This window comes from Coloeus monedula (genome assembly GCF_965178545.1).
Source record: "Coloeus monedula genome assembly, chromosome: 21".
Classification (NCBI taxonomy): domain Eukaryota; kingdom Metazoa; phylum Chordata; class Aves; order Passeriformes; family Corvidae; genus Coloeus; species Coloeus monedula.
The window spans coordinates 9,410,548-9,430,152 of record NC_138801.1 but is presented as its reverse complement, the minus strand read 5'-3'; the positions used below and the strand labels follow the sequence as shown (position 1 = coordinate 9,430,152).

The window sequence follows — 19,605 nt, the reverse complement described above, 5'->3', positions numbered from 1 at the left end:
CTGCCGCTGTCGGGCCGCGCTCCGGGGCCGCCGCCTCCTTCCCCTCCCGGGCCGGCAGCGCCCGGAGCGGCCCCGGAGCCGCTCGCCGTGTGCTGGGGGTTCGCCCGAGGCTCTGAGAGGCTTTGGGAGCCTCTCGGGGTCCCTCACACCCCCCCCCGAGTGCCTCCGCTCCCCGGCACCCGCGGGGTCCGGGCGTCCCCGTGGGGACCGGCCCGGGGTAACCGGGAGGGACACGCAGCCCGGACTGGCCCCGCTGCGGATGCTCCGGCAGAGCTGCGGCGCTTTGCTGTCACAGCTCGTCCCAAAGCCCGGGCGGGTCACCGCGGTGTGAGCGGGCAGCGGGGGCACCGCCGCCCCAGCAGCACGAACTGCCCGGTGTCACTCCGTGCATCGCGACAGCGACGGCCCCGGGGCTGGCACAGCTGTGCCAGGAGGGGCCAGGGGCTGAAGGTGTGGGGCGGGAGCGGGGTGACCCCGGCCTGGCCCCAGCACCGGACAAGGGCTCCCCATGGCCGCTGCCCCCGGCCCGGAGCGCTGCAGGGTGAGAGACTCCGGCAAAGTGAGAATGTCCTCGGTGGGGAGGGACCCACAGCGATCATCCAGCCCGATTGCACAGACCCCCCAACAGCCCCACCCTGGGCATCCCTGGCAGCGCTGTCCAAACGCTCCTGGAGCTCTGGCAGCCTCGGGGCCGTGCCCATTCCCTGGGGAGCCTGGGCAGTGCCCAGCACCCTCTGGGGGAAGAACCTTTCCCTGCTCTCAGCCTGAGCCTGCCCTGGCCCAGCTCCAGCCGCTCCCTGGGTGCTGTCCCTGGCCCAGGGAGCAGAGATCCGAGCTGCTCCTCGGGAGGAGCTGGAACAGAACTGTCCATTTGGCCACTCAGAGGAGCGAGGTGACAGCTGGGGCTGCAGGAGAGCGGCCTGAGGACCAAGGGATGGTGTGTATCCTCCAGAGAGTGGATAGTAAATGTGTAAATTGACTTCAGAGCACTCAGAGGCTCCTGTTTCCCTCCGAGAAACACGGATTGCTCTGTCCAGGAGGCTGGTGCAGCAGTACCTGCCCATCCCTGTGTCTCCCTGGGGCAGGTGTGACGTCCCCTGAGTGGCTTCTGAGGGCAACTGTGGGGTCAATGAGCCCTTGCAAGTGTTTATCTCCCTCCTTGTGCTATTTTCTGCTTTACTGGAGAGCTGTAAAAGGCATAATTGTTTTACAATCATGGGTTTAGGGCCTGGGCATTAAAGGAGGGGTCCTGTGGGGTTTGGGAGGGTCGAAGCTGCTGTGGGCGCTCGGGGTGTGGGAAAGGGAGTGAAGAGGCTGGAAGTCACCCTTCTATGGGGCAGAGCCAGGGCGAGCTGCTCCCTCTGCCCCATCCCTGACTTGAGGTGACACAGACACAAAAATCTTGCACGAGCTGGGCTGAAAACGACCCAAATGTGGGAGAAGCTACAAAAGGAGGTGATTTTCGATGGTTATCTTTTTGGCAGGAAAGACAGAGGGACTTTTTGACTCGTTCTGGGATCTTGCAGGGATTTTGTGTAGGTTTTCCGGCAAGCTCTGGTGCTGGGTGCTGCTAAAAGTTTGGGAAGCTCATTCTGTGCTCAGTTGCGAACGGCGGCTGCCCTTCCCCCCGCAGTCTCGGGGTATGCTGGGGACCCGGAGCTCTTGGTAGGAACAGTGAAGAGCCGCGGTTTGCGGGTGCGGGGAGCGCGGGGTCTGTCCCCGTGTCACCGCTGTCCCCGTGTCACCGCATCCCCGACCCCGCGCCGGCCGTACGGCACCTCCCGATGGGCGCCGCCATGACGCCGTACGGACAGCGGGGCCCCTGGGGGCCGCCATGCTGCCGCGCGCATGCGCCGTGCCCGGCCGAGCGTCTCCATTGAGAAGAATGAGGGGCAAGGGGCGGAGCCAAGGCGCGAGGAGCCGCCGGGGGGGCGGGGCTGCGCTCCGGGGCTCCGGCCATGGCCACAGTGGATGCCGAGGTGAGTGAGAGCGGCGGCGTCCATCTACCCGGGCGGGGGAAGGAAGATGGGGGAGCGTGGAGTGGTATCGCCCAGGGCCAGGCGGGTTCTGTCGGAGGCCGGGAGGGGGGCCGTGCCCCCGCCGCCCCATGGTTCAGTCCAACTCCTCTGAGGGGAAGAATGTGGGAGCTGCTGCCATTGTGTGTAGGGGGGCCCGGGACTCTGTATAAGTTACACCCCTCCACGGTGAGTCAGTGGTATGTGCCATACAGATTCCGGGGCTCCCCCCAATGGGAGCGAGTGCGTGTGGCGGAGGCGGGAGGGGGGAGCGGCGGGGCCGCGATCCATGTTCCGGGGCCCCCCCATGCGGCGGGGCGGCGCTGGCGCGGCTCCATCCAGAGTCCGGGGCTCGGCCCGGCGCGGCGGCGGCGGCGGCGGGCGGGCCGGTGCTATGAGCTATGCAGGGTCCGGGGCGGCGGCGGGCGGGAGCCATGCAGGGTCCCGGGCCCGCGGGGCGGGAGGAGCCGCAGGGGGGACCCGGGGCTGCGCATCCCGGGGGAGCCCAGCTCGGGAGTCTGTGCTCCCGGTGCTCCCGGTGCGCTCCTCCGGGAACAGAGTAACAGCTCCGTGCCTCCCCTGGGCCGCGCCGACCCGCCCGGCTGCTCCCGAGCGGGGCCGGGGCTGCCGTGCCGCACTGGGCATGTAGAATCAGTCATGGAACGGTTTGGGTTGGAAGGGACTTAAAGCTCATGCAGTCCCACTGGGACACCTTCCACTGTCCCGGGTTGCTCCGAGCCCCGTCTAACCTGGCCTTGGACACTCGCAGGGACGGGGCAGCCCCAGCATGGCTGTGCCAGCTGGAGCCGGGCCGGGGGTGGCTGTGCCCGCAGAGCCCCTCAGAGCCCCGCAGAGCCCCTCAGAGCCCCTGTCACCCCGCCGGGCTCGGGGGCACACGGGCACCGGCCCCGCATCCCCCGGGAGAACGGGCACTGCCGTGGGCTGGCAGCCGGCCGGGGCTGTGACCGTGCCCAGGGAGGCGAGGGCGAGCAGGGCTGCAGCACCGCTCCTCGGGCCGGGCTCAAGGCCCTGCCCGGCTGGGCGAGAGAATACAGAGGTGCTCTAAGTCCGTGCCCTCCGGTGAGCACTGGAGTGCAGCCGGGCTGGTGCTGAGCCTTCGTGCGCTAAGGGAGCCACGAGGTGATGGGACAGGTGTGCATCGTACACGGGCTGTGACACAGGTGTGCAGGGACTGTCGTGCAGGTGTGCATCGCACACAGGCTGCGGTACAGGGGTACAGTCGTTCACAGGCTGTAATACAGGTGTGCATTGTATGCAAGGCTGTGGTCCAGGTGTGCATCATACACAGTATTACATACATAATGTAGGTGCACACTTGTGTATGGACTGCAATACAGGTGTGCAGTCACGCACAGGCTGTAGTTCAGGTGTATGTCATACACAGATTATCATACAGGTGTGCACTGTACACGGGCTAACACAGGTGCACGGTTGTACACGGGCTGTAATACAGGTGTACACCTATGTACAGACTGTCATCCAGGTGTGCATCACACTCAGACTGTGATCCAGATGCACACTCGTGTACGGACCAACCGGAGCTGGGGCTGAGCGGCTGCTGGTGACCGCAGCCAGGTGTGGTCACTGATCTGTGGCCACCCAGGTGTGACAGGCTGGCCGCTGTCTCTCCCAGCTCTCTCTCTCTGCAGTACCTTGTTGACAAGGTTGTGCTCTGGCCCGGAACGTCTGCCCTGTGTGGGGTGAAGTTTGTGGCATGGCCACGCAGGTGACACTGGCAGGGCTTTGAAAGTGCTGCAGACAGCCTGGATTTATTACTCAGACAGGATTCCCATCGTTGTTGCTGGGAGATTGTCCAAGGCTTCCTTTATGTTTTCTGTTCCATCACAATTGGCCTGATCCTGCTGCCTTTCCCTTGTGCTTTTGAAGAGGATCAGTGTTAATTTTTCCCTGTGATAGAGGAATCAGCCCTTGAGTGCCTCTGTGACTCCATGGTCCAGTTTTGCTTCCAGGAGAGTGGCACGGCTGTAACTGGGGCAGGAGTTGGCTCAAAACTCATCAACTCCTGATGTACAGGTCAGTCCTAACCCTCCAGACACACAGGTTTTATTTTGGGAAGCATCTCCCAGGAGCCCTGGCTGGGTCTGCCCCGTGTGCAGAGCATTAAGAGCCACTACTCTTGGAGTCAGGCAGAATATCCACAGATGTTGCTGTGGATTATGGGGAGGGAACAGTGACTCATTTGGAGTTTAATTCCTCCCCTCCCCCATGGACTCAGTTCTGTCTGAGGCCACATCTTGCTTATACCCCTCTGAGGCCAGAGGGGAGGAAGTTGGTGTAAGTCAGGCTGGAATGTGGGGACTGGAGGAGAAGCTCTTTGCTTCCCCAGTGCTGGTGTGGGAGAGCAAGGAAAAACATCCCACATCCACGGTGTTCTGCCACATGCAACACGGAATTGTTTCACTTGGTTAAGAGAGGTGCAGAGGTGTGTTTTTGGGAGGAGATCCTTGCTCCCAGCAAAGAGGGAGGGGGCAGGTTGGGAAGGTGATGTCTGTGTGTCTGCAGGGAGTGCCCAACCACCTGCAGACAACTCTGCTGGCGGTCACTGAACTCCAGACAAAAACTCCCAGTCTAGAACAGCTTCTTGACAGATCTTAGTGTTGATGATGGGTGAGGGAGAATCCCTTTAAACACCAAGTTCTTGCTAAATCCTGTGACCTTCAGTGGTTGTTCTCTTCTGTTACCTGCCCCAGGTGATCTCTGTGTTGGGGAATGGCTGCGCTGCAGTCCTTAGGTGCAGGAACCACAAGGCTGCAGAGAAATCTGATTTTGCTGTTGGTTTTCTTTAGTAGATATCTTACATCCAGTCCAGTTTGGCATTGTTACGTGCTTTAGACCTACTGTACTAAAGCTTAAAATTTAAGGAATTGAGTTTTGAGGAATTGAGCCTTGCTCAGCCAGTTTTATGATGGTGCATGTTCATCAGATCTGATGCTTCTCCTCCAGTGTGCATCAGTTTGGTGAAGAGCTGCCCTTGCGTTTGTGTGTTTCCTAAAATACTTCTTAGGTGCAGTTTGAAGTTCAAGCTGTGATGTTTTTCCTGGGGCTCGTGGTAACCTGGGGAGGCTGGAGCAGGAAGCGAGGTGCGTGTGTGGCTTTGAGTGAAGTGGTTCCCTTCAGAAGTCACGCTGCATTTTTCATCATTTTTTCCCTTCCATCTGCTCGGATCTGTAAAACCTCTTTTCTGGAGGTGCAGCTTTGATCTCTAAAGCGACGAGCCGGCAGAGCGGGCAGGATTCCCGGCTGGATCTGGGATGGACTCAGCACCCAGCAGCTCCCCGTGCTGGGGCTGAGCAGTTCTCAGGCCAGCTGTGATGCTCAGGCTTTGCCCTGGCTCTGATCCCGGCTCTCATCCCCCTCCAGCCGGTCCTGGGAGTTCTGCTGAGCCCCCTGCCAGCTCAGTGACCTCCCCATGGCATCAAGGGACAGCATTTCCCTGGCTCTGGCTGGAGAGAGGCTCCTGTGGCAGGTGCTGAGTGCAGGAGGGATCACAGGAGCAGCCAGGAGCTGAGGAGCAGTGCCTTGGAGCAGCGAGCAGGGAGGGAAGTGCTGCAGATTCCCACTCTTTGTCTGGCAGGTGTCGCACAATGCAGCTCTGCTTTCAGGCCTGCCCTCCCTCATTCCCTCCCGCCAGTCAGGAGAGGCCTCTGTGGCTTTTAATTCACATCCCGTTTAAATCAGTTACCTCAGGAAAACCTGGTGCACTCCAAGCCCCACCATCCCTCCTCAGAGCTGTGTCCTGCTGCTTCCCTGGGGATCCGGAGTGCACCGAGGTGTGTTCACACCGCACTGAACGCGGGCAGCACACCTGGCTTTCACTGGTGTTACATTTCTCCCGGGGCACCAGGTTAATACATTTTAACTGTGTCTTTGTGCAGAGAAAGAAGGTGTTTGTGGTTTTTTCCCCCCCCTCTCTGATACTCATAAGGTGGTTTTAGAACTTTCCTGAAGTTGGGGAGGTTGCTTTGTTAACATGGTTATAATTACCCACAGCCCTGGCAAAGTCTTACCCGCTGTCAAATGGGTGCTAACTTCTAGTTTTTCCATGAATTCTCACATGCTATGGGCTAGCAAAGGCCTGTGGGGAACTCATCCTTTTCTTCCATCTAGAGAAACTTTAAATAATAATGGAATGAGCAAATACGACTTGTGAAGCTTTAAGAAAGCCTTAGAAGTGCCCTTCAGTTGTGCTAAGCTGATGTGACTGAGCCAATGTGACTGAAGAGAGCATCTGAAGAACGTTTTGTCAGTCGAGGCAGAATCAAAGGCCTGGGTTATACTTTAAATAAACTCTTCCAATATAATTATGCTGGCTGGGGAGGATGATTCTTCATTTCTTCTTGCTGAAATTGTAATAAAAGTCCTTGCTGTGGATGCAGCTTTATTAGTTTAGAGGTGATCCCAGACCAAGGTGGCTTATTTTTTGCTTTCCAAAGCAGAGCCTTGGTCTCCATTTGGGAAGTTTTGCCCACTTAATTCTCTGTCCATGAATACAAAGCATTTGCTCTCCCACTGCTGTGTCAGCAGAAGCCCTGGGAGAGATGCAATTACCAGCAAAAACCCCACAGCAACAAGGAAAAGAAGCAGCTCCTGCATGGAGGGAGCCTGTTGGAGTCTCTGGAGCTGAATGCCTCCCCTTGGAGCAGCTGGGCCAGGTGAGGAAGGCACGAGCATCCCTGAACCAGTGCCAGTGCCCTGGGTATCCCATTTCCAAATGTGCACGAGGACAGCTGGTATTGCAATGATCAGGGAATGATCTGGAACGCCAGTCTGAGGCTTTGCTCTTTATCAGCTTGCCTGGCCTTTTGTTCTCTGTCCCTTCCCCTCTCCACCCCAGAAATGCTCTTCCCCTCTTCTTTTTCCCGGCAAAGTGTTGGTTTGGATCACTGCATCCCAGAAAAGGAGGAGGTGAGAGGGGATTGTGTTTTGTGCAGGGCTGTGAGAGGTTCAAGGAGTCTGTTTGGGTGCTTCAAGACACATTTGGCTGGAGAGTTCCCTGTTCCTGACTGTTGTGGAAGCCAAAGATCACCACGAAGGTGGAACGGGGAGCAGTCCTGTGACTCTGTCCTCCCTTGGTGTGGGGCTGCGTGGGCAGAAACATCCCACTGGTGATGGCTGGAGTCTGGTTGAAGTGGTAAAGAAAATCCAACAGGGAATGAAAAGTTTGGTGTGGCCCTCCTGGCTCCGGGAAGTTCATAAACCTGGAACAAGCCCTGTTTGGAAAAGCGCTCGCTGCGGTACTTGTGTGTCTGAAATAGAAATGCTTTCCTGCTTTTAAGTAAAACTTTGTAGCATAGCAAAGTATCAAGCACATCCAACATACCCTCTTTTCAAGTGGAAAATGTTGCTCCAAGAGGATTCCTGTTTCCTTAATGCCCAGCGTGATCCCCACCATTGTCTTGCTGTCTGCTTCCGTCTCAGCCTGGGTTTCCATCTGGGATGGTTCAAAGCTGCTGCCTGGCTCATGGTGAAGGCAGTCCTGAGCCAGGTGAGCCCACCTGAGTTGTCTGTGTGTACCAGGGGCTGGCTTGGGAGCGGGGATGGGCTGTTCAATATTAAATGCATCCTTTTTCAGTGTCTCCTTCTCGCAGGAGAGCTCTCGGACGCAGTGTCAGTTCAGGACAGGGAGATGCTGAGTGGCAGAGCAGAAAATTCAGGTCCACTTCTGTTTGCATAAGGCTGATCATCCTGCAGAGCCAGCACATGGACAGGGAGGAAATTTGCAGGTGGTGCAGCTGGGGAGGAAGTAAATATGGAGCAAGATAACCAGGCTGACATGGATAAACTCAAAATAAAGCCAGGTAAGTGACTTAGCGTTTAAGGGAAATGTGAAATTGTGCGAACAGGGATAAAAATAATGACAGTGATTACATATCCTTGGGTCAGCTGGGCCTGTACCTGCTCCAGAAGGTGTTGTGAACTCAGTACAGCATTTGCAGCAGCAGCAGAGACTGGGGAGCTGAGCTGAGTGGGGATCAGTGGTGCCAAAGACAGTGCAGGCCCATTTCTCTGGTGTGGGGAGAGCCAGTCCAGGAGCCCTGGGATGCTGCAGCAACACTGCCTGCTCCTGCTGCCCTTGCTGGTGAAAAGAGGAGGAATGAGATGTTTATTGCTTCTGAGAGCAGGGGGCAGCCAGGATGAACCTGATGGGCTGAGCCATCCCTAGGGCCAGAGGGAGCAGGGCACGAGGGCACCTCCCTGGAGAGGGAATGGCAGTCCAGGTGTCCGAGCTGCAACAGGCTGTGCTGGGGCCTTGGCTGTGGTAAGAGTTGTTCAGAGTGCTGCTGCAGACTTTTAATAATTTGGAACTCAAGTGCAGATGTGGACAGAAGGATTTGAGCGTGTTGTCTTGCCAAAAGGAGCCCTGGTCTCCCCAGGCTCTTGGCCGTGACCTGCAGGTGCATTTCAGTACAGCCTTGAGTGCAGTGAAATAAATTTTTCCCTCCTCCTTTTCATGTTTAAGCATCAAGTCCTGGCTTCTTGAGAATATGAGCTACCTTCTTCCTCTCCAGTTGCACATTTCCGATCCTTGCAGTTTCAGAGGAAGTTTTAATAGGTAATTTCTCCCACAGGCTCAAAGCCAAAAGGCAAATTACCCCCAATGCTTTATCCAGCTTCAGTGGGAATTGGGGATGTTTCATACTGCTGACCCAGAGCATTCAGAAGCTCTGCTTCTCTCAAAAATCATAATATTGTTTCAAGAAGTGGGAAATTAAACATGCACGTGGTAGAAGACTTAGAAAGGATTAATGGGTTTCAAAATTACATGCTTCATCCAGCTGCTGATTTGGGAATTGAAAGTATGCCTGTTGCAGGATTGGAAGGGAGTTACTGAAACGTGGTGTTCCTTGGTGTCTGATGAATGCAAATGTCCCAAATCTGTGATTCCAAAGCTTTGCCCAACCTCCAGACTGACTCCAGGTTTGATGCTGGATTAGCTCAGCCCAGGTGGGAGCAGCTGGGTGGAAAAGCCCTGTGTATATTTTACTTTTTCTTTCCTGTAGTTTAATTCATCCTCTCTTGATTATCTCAGCTCCTGGGGTGTCACCCAAGGCACGTTTTTAGGCTGCTTTGGCTGAAGTTCATTCTCTGTTTGTGAGTTTTGCTTTAGGCACATGGAAGGGACTCATGGAAGGTGCTGGAGGCTCCTCCTGCCTTTTGAAGAGGATTTGTCATCTCAAGGGGCAGCACCTCCAGCCTGGAGGTCACTGGGACCTGCACTAAATAGGAGATGGGTGTTTAAGTCACTTGCATTTTTGGGACCTGAGAAATTAAGTTACTGTTTTGGTGCATTTCTTATGTCCACTGGGCTTGGCAGCAAATTCACAGCCTGTCAAGTGTGGGTTTGGAGGTGTAAAGAAGAGAATGTTTGTATTTGGGAGATGAAAGCATCAACAATGATCTGGGAGCTGGTTTGTGTGGTTCCATGTAGGATCCTGCCAGTTTGCACATAAACTTCCAGATTATGAGAATATAAAACATGGGTCTGAATATTTTATTAATTGAAGAGTATTATTAATATTTGATGGATTAAATCAACACCCAGAAGGCTCTGCAAAAAGCACCACTGCTGAACTGGTAACCAAGACATGAGGTGCTTTTAATTGAAAACTTGTTTGTAATGGCTTTTGTCAGCTCTGTGTTTTAAATGTTGAGGATCCGTGAATCCCATACACCAGAAATCCTTTTGTTCTTTGGGTTAGGAAGGGTGTTTTTCAGTCTTGCTAGGCTGGATTCAGATTGGTGCTTTAATGCCTTCTTAATATGCAAAGGTGATTGTTTATAAGGTGTCCCGTCGGGCCTGGAGGTGACATCTGGAATTTTTAATCCTTTTTGCCACACTCTGAGGACAAATAACGACTGTTCCTTTAAAGATGGCCCTCGGATGAGCTGGAATATTTCCTCTTGCTGTAGTGCCAGCTCCTGTAGCTCCGGGAGCATGTGTGGAGAGGTGAGGTGACCATCCTGGCTGTCCTTTAATCGACATCCCCCTGCACCAGGGAGATGCCACCAGCGAGCAGACAAACTGCAGAGCCGTCTGCTTTGAGTTTGGGAATTCACAGCGCCAGGAGTGAGCGCAGCCTCCGGCGTGCAGCGTTGGGAAAGGCCAGCGAGGGGGGATCATATTCTGTCTTTTATTTCCACTCTGGTTTCTAGGAACTGCAAGTTATATTTCTTATGGTTTTTTCAAGATTTTTTTTAAGATTTCTGCCACACACAGTGAACTCCATGCCTATCTCATAGTTCTTTTGGGGTTTTTTTGTGAGTTTTGTTGTCTCCTTCCCTATAGAAGGTGCCCTTTGTGCCGGTGATCTGGTTATGTTCCTGTGTTTCTAGGAGTTTGCCTTTGATAAGAGCACATTGGTCTTAATCATTTATGACTTTCATTAAAACCTTCTTGGTTTGATGTTTTCTCAGCCCTCCAGACTGCCCTCACAGAGGCTGCTTTATAGATATCATTTATCTCCTGCCCTGTTGTGACAGCAGCCCCAAATTTTCCCTCCTGCTGCAGATGCTGGTGCTTTGTGCAGGAAGGATGTGCACGTTCCGTGGCTGTTGCTGCTGGGACTGTGGCTCGTGTCTGACCTGGAACTGGGGTTTGAGGCCGTGTGAATGACATGGGACACTCGGATCCTCCCCATCTCCATCCCCATCCCTATCCCCAACCCCATCCCCAGCCAGCGTGTGGGCTGAAGCACCGACCCAGTGTGATCCCAGTGCTGTGGAGGAGGAGGAGAAGGGCAGGTGGTGATGAGGAATGAGGCTGATCTGTCAGGTCTGGGCCTTGGCCAGTGCTGGAAGTTTCACCAGCCAAGTTGCCTTTCTTCACCGGGCCTTTGTTCCCAGCCACGCTTCCGATGAAAGGCAGGAACGGCGGCTGCTCCGCTGGCTGCAGGAAACCTCCTCCCCACGCTGCACTGGAGCACATCCCCTCCAGGGCTGCCTTGGGGCTGTGACCCCCAGGCTGGCACTTGTGGGGTGCCCAAGCTGCCTCCTGCGACAGGGAGGAGAACCAGCTGGGAAGGGGGATTTCCATTGTCTGCCTTGGGATGAGCCTCAGCACGCTGTGCCTCTCCAGGGTGGGCAAACCCTAAGGAAATGGCTTGGATATTCCCAGTGACCTCCCCAGAACAGGGAGGTTTGATCTGGTCCCCCCCCACTCGTGACCCAGAAGCTCAAGGCCGGCGTGGGCAGAGCTGCAGAATTTGCAGATGTGTCCAAAGAGCTGCAGGAGGACGCCCCGTGTCTGTGTGTAATTATACACTGGATGCCCAGGGATAGCCGAAATTCTTCTTTAAATGACCAAAACGCCACAAGTGGAAGTTGGCGTGGGGCTGCCAAGAGTAACTCCTGATACAACAGTGTCTGCTTTAAAGAGCGATGTAAATGTAAATGTTTCCTTCGTGTGTCCCCGGTGACTCAGAGCCCTCCCTGCCCCATGGTGATGCTGATGCAGTTGCTGATCCCTGCCAAAGCAAGCAGTCCACACAAGGAGATTAGACAACAGTCCCTGCTCCCCCGCTGGGTGCTCGTTAACATTTCCTTGCTGATGTATTATTAATTAAGCTAATTTTTATTGCCCTGTAAGTATGGAGGGTGTTTTGCAAGCGCAGAGCGTAACCTGCTTGTGGCCCAGGGTTCCTGAAGCGTGGTCCCATGTGCGAAATGAGGCTTGGACTGTGTGGTTGAGTGTTGAGAAAAGGTAAATCTGTGGGTTTTGCTTTCTTTTTTCCCTCTTGGCAGCTGCCTGGCTCTGCATCTGGGGCTGGTGAGTGTGGTGCTGTCTGAGCTGAGGGCTGAGGAGGTGCTGTCTATGCAGAATTAGAGCAGACAGATAACAGGACTTCAGTGCAAGCAGCGTTTGCAGCATTGACCCTCCAAGACAGAAGAAGATTACCCAGATGGGAGTATAATATTAAAAAGAGTTTTGGGACCTGATCCAAACCTACAGGAGTCAGGGAGGGATTTGCCATCAGCTGCAGTGAGAGCAGCCTCCCTGCAGCGTACCCAGGCAATGGGGCAGTCAGCAGCTTAAACAAAAGAAGTGAAAGAAGTGTCCAGGCAAGGCTGGTTGAGGTTTTGCTGCCTGTGATGCTTTTCCCGTCTGTAAAACAGAGGTAATATTTTCCCAAAGTTCAAAGGCCTGACTTGGTGTTGGAAGCCTTTAACTGGAAGTGTTGAAGAACTGCTGAATGTTAATTTTTAAATGTACAGATTATCTTCATTAGGTAAGAGATGGCGAGTTACATAATGGTCACTGTTATGTGTGCTCTGGTTTTTGGCTTTATTCCTTGACATCATGGCCAGGCCTGATGAAGGGAATAGAGAACTTCTAGAAGCACTTTGTAAAGTATGATCTATTTGTGATCAAAGCCAGTGTGACTCTGAATGTCCAGCTCCTCTTCTTTGGACTTGTGATAGCAGCCTCGGATTCACCTTGAAAATGGGATCTGTGATCTTTCATATGGTCTTATTTTGTTCTTAAATTAGGCTAATGCATCCTGTTCCAGCCAATGCAATTATTAACAAACCTGGGCAATTATGGCACCTATTGTACAGACATTCTGTGCTCCTTGCTAGGAAAAATACACTTTTAATAAACAAATCCACTTTGACAACCTGTCAAGGACTTTTCTAAAGCAAAATTGAAAGTGTCACCTCAGTGACCTTTCCTTTTTGTTCTGTCGTGTTTGGGTTTTTTACGTGGCTTTGCAAGAGCACAGCAGTTGCAGCTGGAGGTTCAGGTCTGGTTTCACAGGGCAGGGGAGTGGAGGAAAGCAGGGAGGGGATCACAAGGGCTGGGTCCCCCCACCAGCATCCCCTGCCCTGCTGTGTCACAGTGCAGCATCCTCCTAGCCACAGGCTGCATCTGGCCTTGCAGAAGCCCTGGGAAAAACCCTGCTCTCTTGGTTGGTTCAGCTGGTTTACTTTGTAATTTAAAAAAAATTTTTTTTTTTTTGAATGAGAAAAAGCCCTTAAAATGTTTTGGCACAAGTTCTCTGTGCTTTCTTTTATTCCACATGTGACAAACCCATGTGGTTGCAGTCTCTTGCTCAGCCTGGGTAGGATCCACTCTGTCGTGGGCTGCCACCAGGAGTTCAAGGCAGTTCTTAAATCCTACTTAAACCTCCCTCTCCAGCAGATCGGTTTTGTTTGGCTCTGGGCACAGGAGTGGGAAGGAGCATGTTATATTCAGTACTAGAAGTTAAATTGCACGGAAGGAAAATCAGCCAGGATTGTTTTCTCACTGCATTATCAGAACTGTGTGAAGGTTTGGCCCTTGGTGAGGGTTGTGCTAACTGGAAATATCCCTGCGTGTCACATCACCCGGGGAGGAAAGAGAGGGTTTCCTGCCTCTGCCAGGCATTCCCTGCTCCCTGGGTGTCTGAACAGATTGTTCTTCCCTTGCTGCCCAGGGACTGAGAGGCACAGGCCACCTCTGCAAGTGAATCCCCAAAAAAATGGGTAACCGCAGAATCACCGAATCAATCAGGTTGGAAGGACCACAGTGGCTCATCCAGTTTCTTTCCATGGGAATACTTGAATCAAAATGATTGTTAATCTCCATGTGAGTTGAGCAGTGAGTTTTCCCAAGCTGAGTTTCAGAGCTAATCCCCTGTAACTGCTGCTGTTATCTGGGTGCTGTGTCTCCTCCCCTGAGCTCCCCAGCTGCGCTGTGGCACTGGGCACATCTGTCCCTCCCCCCAGGAGGCTGTATCACATCACTGCCTGCTGGTCTGGGCAGCTGCTGGGAGGAGCAGTTAACATCTCTGTCTTTTCTAATGCATCTTCTGAGTCGCTGATGTGACAGCAGCAGCTTCTCCAGGGATGTGGTGCCCAAAATCAGATTAAAAACCCTTTCTTTGCCCTGCCATCTCTCAGGAGTGTGGTGGGGGATCTACCTGTGGCATGGGTTGTTTGAATGGACCTGGGGAGGAGCCTACAAAGCTGCTGGAGTTGCTGAGCTATATGGGGGAATAGCCCATGGTCCAGTGCAGACCCAAAGCAGGAGAAAGAGGATCAGGGCTGTGCTGCTGAGAGCTCTGCTCTGGAATTACCCAACGAGGCCACACAGGAGGCTTTGGGACTTGCAAACATTAATGCTGCAGAGTAATAATCACTAATTATTACAGGAATACTATGCCAGAGCTTTCAGCAGTGCAGGGAGAGGTGTTTGTGGTGACACAATGGCACAGACACTGGGAACAGGGCTGCACGTCCAGGCCCTGCTGTGTGGGCAGGTGTGAGCCATGCCTCCATCCAGGAATGCTGCCTCAGAACGCTGTGTGGGTGTCTTGGATGGCTTGAACGTGGCTGCAGTTTTTGCTGGCAAAATTTGCCTTGCTGAGTGAAGTGAGCCGCTTCCATGGCATAAAGATAATTTTGGATGGGCTCCTGGGCTCCTCCCAGCCCTCCTCAGCAGAGCAGGAAAGCCAGGAAGAAGCAGATGTGGCATGTTTTCCCCTCAGTTACAGGTTTTTATCCACTGGATTTGTGGAAATAATTGACAGGATGATCATGGCAGTTCCTTTGCATTTTGAAAGCAACAGCTATTGATGAGGACTGTATTTGTATAATGCTGGTACCCAGGCTGAAGTTTTTTGTGGGAAGTCTTGGGGCTTGTTCAGGCTACTGAACACAGGTGTGACAGGAGAGCATTTCTGTTGGTCTAACTTTGACCTGTCTCAACAGAACTGTCATGTACAAAGGTGCCTTTATCAGGGATGGCTAAAAAGTTGCCAGAATTGTGGCTGGACTAGTGTTCAGGTCCTTGGAGTAAAGTACTTTTTTTACATGATACAGATCCAGCATTTGTCATTCTGTTTGAATTTTTTTGTATTTCGCTGTGGCTTTTGTTTTATTGGTAAAATGGGGAAGAAGCTATTTTGGAATTGAAAAGCTGGGCTGTAGGTGCCAATTGAGGTGAGGCTGGAGCACATCCCAGTGCTCTGTGTGCCATGGGAGAGGTGCATTGCTGAGCAGAGCAGAGCAGGGGACCGTGATTCTCCCAGAGCTGTGAGCAGGCACGAGGAGACATCTGAGCAGTGATACTGGGCTGGTTTGGAAGGTCACAGCCACAGCCATGGATATCAGGGCCTTGGATCAAGTTGCAGCAAACCCTTCAGTTTTCCTGAGGTGTGGAGTCTCGCTCTGGCAGCCTTGGCCATCTGTTCCCAGCGCCAGGCAGGCTCTGGTGCTGGGATCCTCAGCAGCTCATGTGACTTCTCCACCTCTGAATTTTAATCCAGAGGGTGGATAAATACTGTTCATCCTCTTTGCTGCTTGGTCTGTAACCTGTGCAGGTGGTCACAAGGAGGTGAGGCCGGCTCTGAGCCAGGCTTTGAGCCTCACTTCCCTGAAGCTGGTCCTCATTTCATAAGCCACCCTGAGGATTTTTGTGTCTTCATCAGCTTCACTGAAGGATTTGCTTAAGATTTGAAAAAAAAAAAAGGATTTATTTTTTTGCTTTTATACTTCAAGCCAGACACCTCCAGGACTTCTCCTGATGCTGCCACTTAGTTTGTCTGAGTGGTTTGTAATCCCATGTAGCAAATGTGACTCCTGCAAGGGGCTCACTTTCCTCTCAGAGCTTTCTGGAAGCTGTTGGCAGCCCCAGGGTTAAAGCCACTGGTGCAGGTGACAGGAAGACCAGGCACAGAGGGACAGTTTTTGTTACATGACAAAGATTACCCTTAAACAGTGGTTTTTTATCTTGAGAGACAAATCAGAGTTAGCCAGATCCTTGTGACCAGTGCAGAGCAAACGACTCCAAGCGTGTGTGAAGGATCTTCTGAGCTCTTCCAAAGTTCTCCAGGATTAGGGTTGGGCTGCAGGCAGCCCGATGCAGCAAACACAGCCCTCCATGGGTGGGTTTTGGCAGTGGGTTGCCATCATCACACAGCAGCCTGGTGTTTGCTGTCTGTCCCTCCCCAGCTCCAGGGGGTGACAGTTCCGATCAGGACGCTCTCCACACACCTTGGGCGCAGTGTCCCCATGCTGAAGGTGCCAGAAGGGACAAAGGGAATCCCTGAATCAGTTTGCTTTGAGGATTGTTTCCTAAAGTATCCATGTTCCTTACATCAAGGGCCACTCTGGTAAGGCCTGCAAGGTGCAGTGGGATCCCATGAAGAGACTGATGGTGTCTACCCAGCCCAGTGAACTTCTGCACCTAATTTGGATTTCTGACTGTGTCTGCTGCTGCAAGGACAACCTGCTGGACATGCAAGCAGGGATTTACTCTGCCTTGACAGAAAAGTCTGTTCCTAATTCCTGCCTCTGTGCGCCAAAGTCAGCTGTGAGTGGCATCCTCGTGCTGGGCATGAAAGGATGGATCATGGAGAGGAGCAGTGCCCTGGTCAGTCATGGGGCTCCTGATAAGAAGCAGATGTGGGGCTGAGCTGCTGGAATTTCTTACTGGCATGATCTCCTTGCTAAATTACCATTCTGCCCAGCAGAGGATTGGAGATGGCAGCTCCCTGCTCCAAGGGAGGTCTCCTGGTCCCATTTTACATTGTTGGTGTCTCCTTGATCACATCCTCGGTGGGGCTGTGGAGTCCTTTTGTTCTCTGCTCTACTTTCCAGCATTTTTGTTGCTCTAGCAACACTTCCAGCCCCAAAGCAGCGGGATCCTGGTGCTAACACAATGCTGCATTTGAAAGAAGGAAGCAGAGCACGACAGGTGATCTCCAGCTTTTGTATGGAATGGCTGTGCCTTGAGATGGGAGGATGAATGGCAGGTTGTGATATCTTATTGTCTTGCAACTGGCATTGCTTTTGTCATAAAAGGTGAGAAAGAGTCTTGTGTTACTGCCACAGCTGTGGTTTGTGAAGTTGCTGCATTATTTTCCTTGTGTGGAGTAGAACAGCACAGGTTCGAGTGGGGCTGTGGGAGCCAGGCCCATGGCAGGCAGCTCCTTTCTGGGCAGATAAATAATGCTTTCCATGCTCAGCAACTCCAGCAGCTTTGCAGGCTCCTCCCCAGAGCTGTGCTGCCCCTGGACTGTCCTTACGGCGTGGATGCACTGACCTGCTGTTCATCTGAAGGAAAAGGGTCCATATTTTATATCAGAAAACTGCAGGTATTGTGTGAAAATCTTTCTGGTGGGTTTCCTGCAAAACTCAGGAGCCACTGGTGCTCTGCAGTGCAGTTTGTGGGAACCTGTCGGCTGCTTTGGCATTTTGTAGCTTCTCTATAAATGGTGAGAGTGATACAGGAAGATGCATTTAACACTTTTTTTTTCTCCTGAGTGCTCTCCTGTGCTTTGCCAGGGTGCTGCAGACAAGGCTGGCAGTGTAGAGGCCACCCGTAGGTGCTCTGTGGGTAAGAAGAGAGGAAATCCTTTTCAGATTTTGGCCACAGCTTCCCACAGCTTCCTGCTGGCCCAGCCACTGCTGAAAGGACCCGAGTGCACCGTGTGTAGATGGAAGTGAAAACCTCAGTAGGCTCCCCCTCAAGAAGTCTGTCCCAACTGCCAAGTCCAGTTGAAATAATCCATTATCTGCTGCCTTTCACCCAACCTTCCCTCCCACACCACTGAAAAGTGTTGAAGACTGAGGCATTTAGAATGTATCCTCAGATACCTGAATTTTGTTGCAAATGGAGTATGAAGAGTGAGTACCAGTTATGGGATTGATCTTGTTTCCAGTGGGTCACCCCTTTTTATGCTTATTATGCTGTTCTTTTGGTACTTTTGGGGTGTTCCCATGACTTGTGCAAGAAGCCATGGACAAGCAGGGAAGGTACCAGAGTTTTTGGAGTCTCCAGAACTAGATGGAAGGTTATGATTGCCCTTGCAATGACAGATAGATAAATAGATAGATTAGATAGATAGATAGAAGGTTGCCATTGCAGTGGGCTGGCATTCCAGCTGCGTGTTCAGTCTTTTTCAAATTAAATAGGCAATTTTTATCTCTTTTCATATAAATGAGCCTGTAAAGGGAGTCTGCACTGAGATCATAAAAGCCTCCATGAGTTTTCAGCTGGTTTTCTTTGTTGCACTGTTGGCACTGCTGGGTTTAAAGCCTCGCCCCTGGGTCACACTGAAATGCTCAAGAGGAGCCTTTGGCTCGTGTGCTTGTGTTGTGTTTAGGCCATGAGAAAGCAGGGAAGCACATTTCCTGGGATGAAATGATTAATTGTACGCCCAGGGCCCCGAGGTTACAGCAGGGGGATAAGAGAGGTGCCATTAATTTGCCGTCTTGGTGGTGTTAAACACGTTTTTGTTGGGGTTTGAGGCTCCTGGTGAGCAGCAAGGTGTGTCCCAGGGATTGGTGAGTGTTTGGGAAGGCTGCCATGCTCTGCTTTTTCCCTGCAAGTCATTTTTCAAAGGAGAAGGGTTTTGCTTTCTCCTCTCCCTCTCATCATCTTCATCCAGCTGCCACTCATGCTACTCCTGAGAGATAAGGAGTGTCGGGGTGGATTTCAGCACACCACGTTCTATCTCCTGTGCTGTAAATTAGTGATAGCCACCACATGTTCTGCAGGAATCTCCCTGACCTGGCTGCTCTTCCAGCCAGTTTGAAGGCTGGGTGGGTTTTTAAATGATGATATTTTAAAATTTGAGAACAGCTTTGATTTATTGACCTGCTGCCTCCACAAATCGAGCTGTCTGGGCTGGCATCTGCAGATAAGAGGCTGTCGAGTAATTGCTTATTATTGACTGATTGCCAGCTTGGGCTGTTTGCTTGCAGAAGAATCAATAGTAGTCAATCTTCAAAGTCTAAACTCTCAGGGAGTATGACTGGTTTCCAAATTAGGAACGACAGGTCGGGATAACTCCATGTTTGCTGTCCCACCTTCATGGGTGTAATCCTGCCGTGGAGGAGGAAGCGTGGGACATGTTCCTCCTCCATCGAGGCTTTTTCACATCTGCCTTCTCCAAAGGCTGGGGTTTTCTTTGCAGGGGTTTTCAGGGTCAGATCCCACCCTGGCTCCAGACCTTCCCTGGAGGAGCTGGGGCAGGCTCAGCAGCACCTGAGATCCGTGGGAGGAGAGGGCAGGGTGAAGTGCAGCCATCAGTCATTAAGTCCCCGAAGGATGGAGCAAGGGAGGGGTGGCTGAACAGCCTGTGCTCTGACACATCCAAACCAACCAGTTTGGATGCTTTATAAATAAAACAAAGCCTCTATTTTAATGCATGATAACAGAGATTCCCTTTCTGGGGGTGATTCTGTTTAGGTGGCAACAGAGCAAAATATCCAGTGTCACCACAGGTTTTATCATTTCTTGCAGGGACGGTCGCCATGGTGAGTGCTCGTTGTCAAACGCAGCCATAGCCCTTCTTTAACACTCTCCTGACATCCTGCCTTTCTGTGGATTCACTTGTAGGGCTTCAAACATTAAAGGGGCTTCATGGCATCAAAGACACTCAGGACTTCTGGAAAAATAAATACATGTTTAGGTGGTTGTACTGGCTGGGGTGAAGCCTGGCGCTGGATCTGGGAAGTGATCGCAGACCTTGAGTTGCAGCCCCCTCTGGGTTTTCCCTGGGCTCAGGGGTTGTGATTTTCCCTGGACTCAGGGGTTGCAGTCTGGTCTCTATGTGTCCTA

The 19,605-nt window shown here is 52.6% G+C and overlaps 1 protein-coding gene across 4 annotated transcripts in view; it reads left to right on the top strand.

The window, feature by feature from the left end:
- Positions 1–1,950: 1,950 nt before the first annotated feature.
- Positions 1,951–19,605, top strand: part of EHMT1 (euchromatic histone lysine methyltransferase 1) — a 116,639-nt gene continuing 98,984 nt past the window's right edge. For all 4 annotated transcript variants that reach the window (XM_082295006.1, XM_082295001.1, XM_082295005.1 and 1 more), the window contains exon 1: positions 1,951–1,979. In XM_082295006.1, coding sequence (XP_082151132.1) covers positions 1,959–1,979 — 21 coding nt within the window. In that variant the 5' untranslated portion in view covers positions 1,951–1,958. The remainder of the gene's footprint in view (positions 1,980–19,605) is intronic.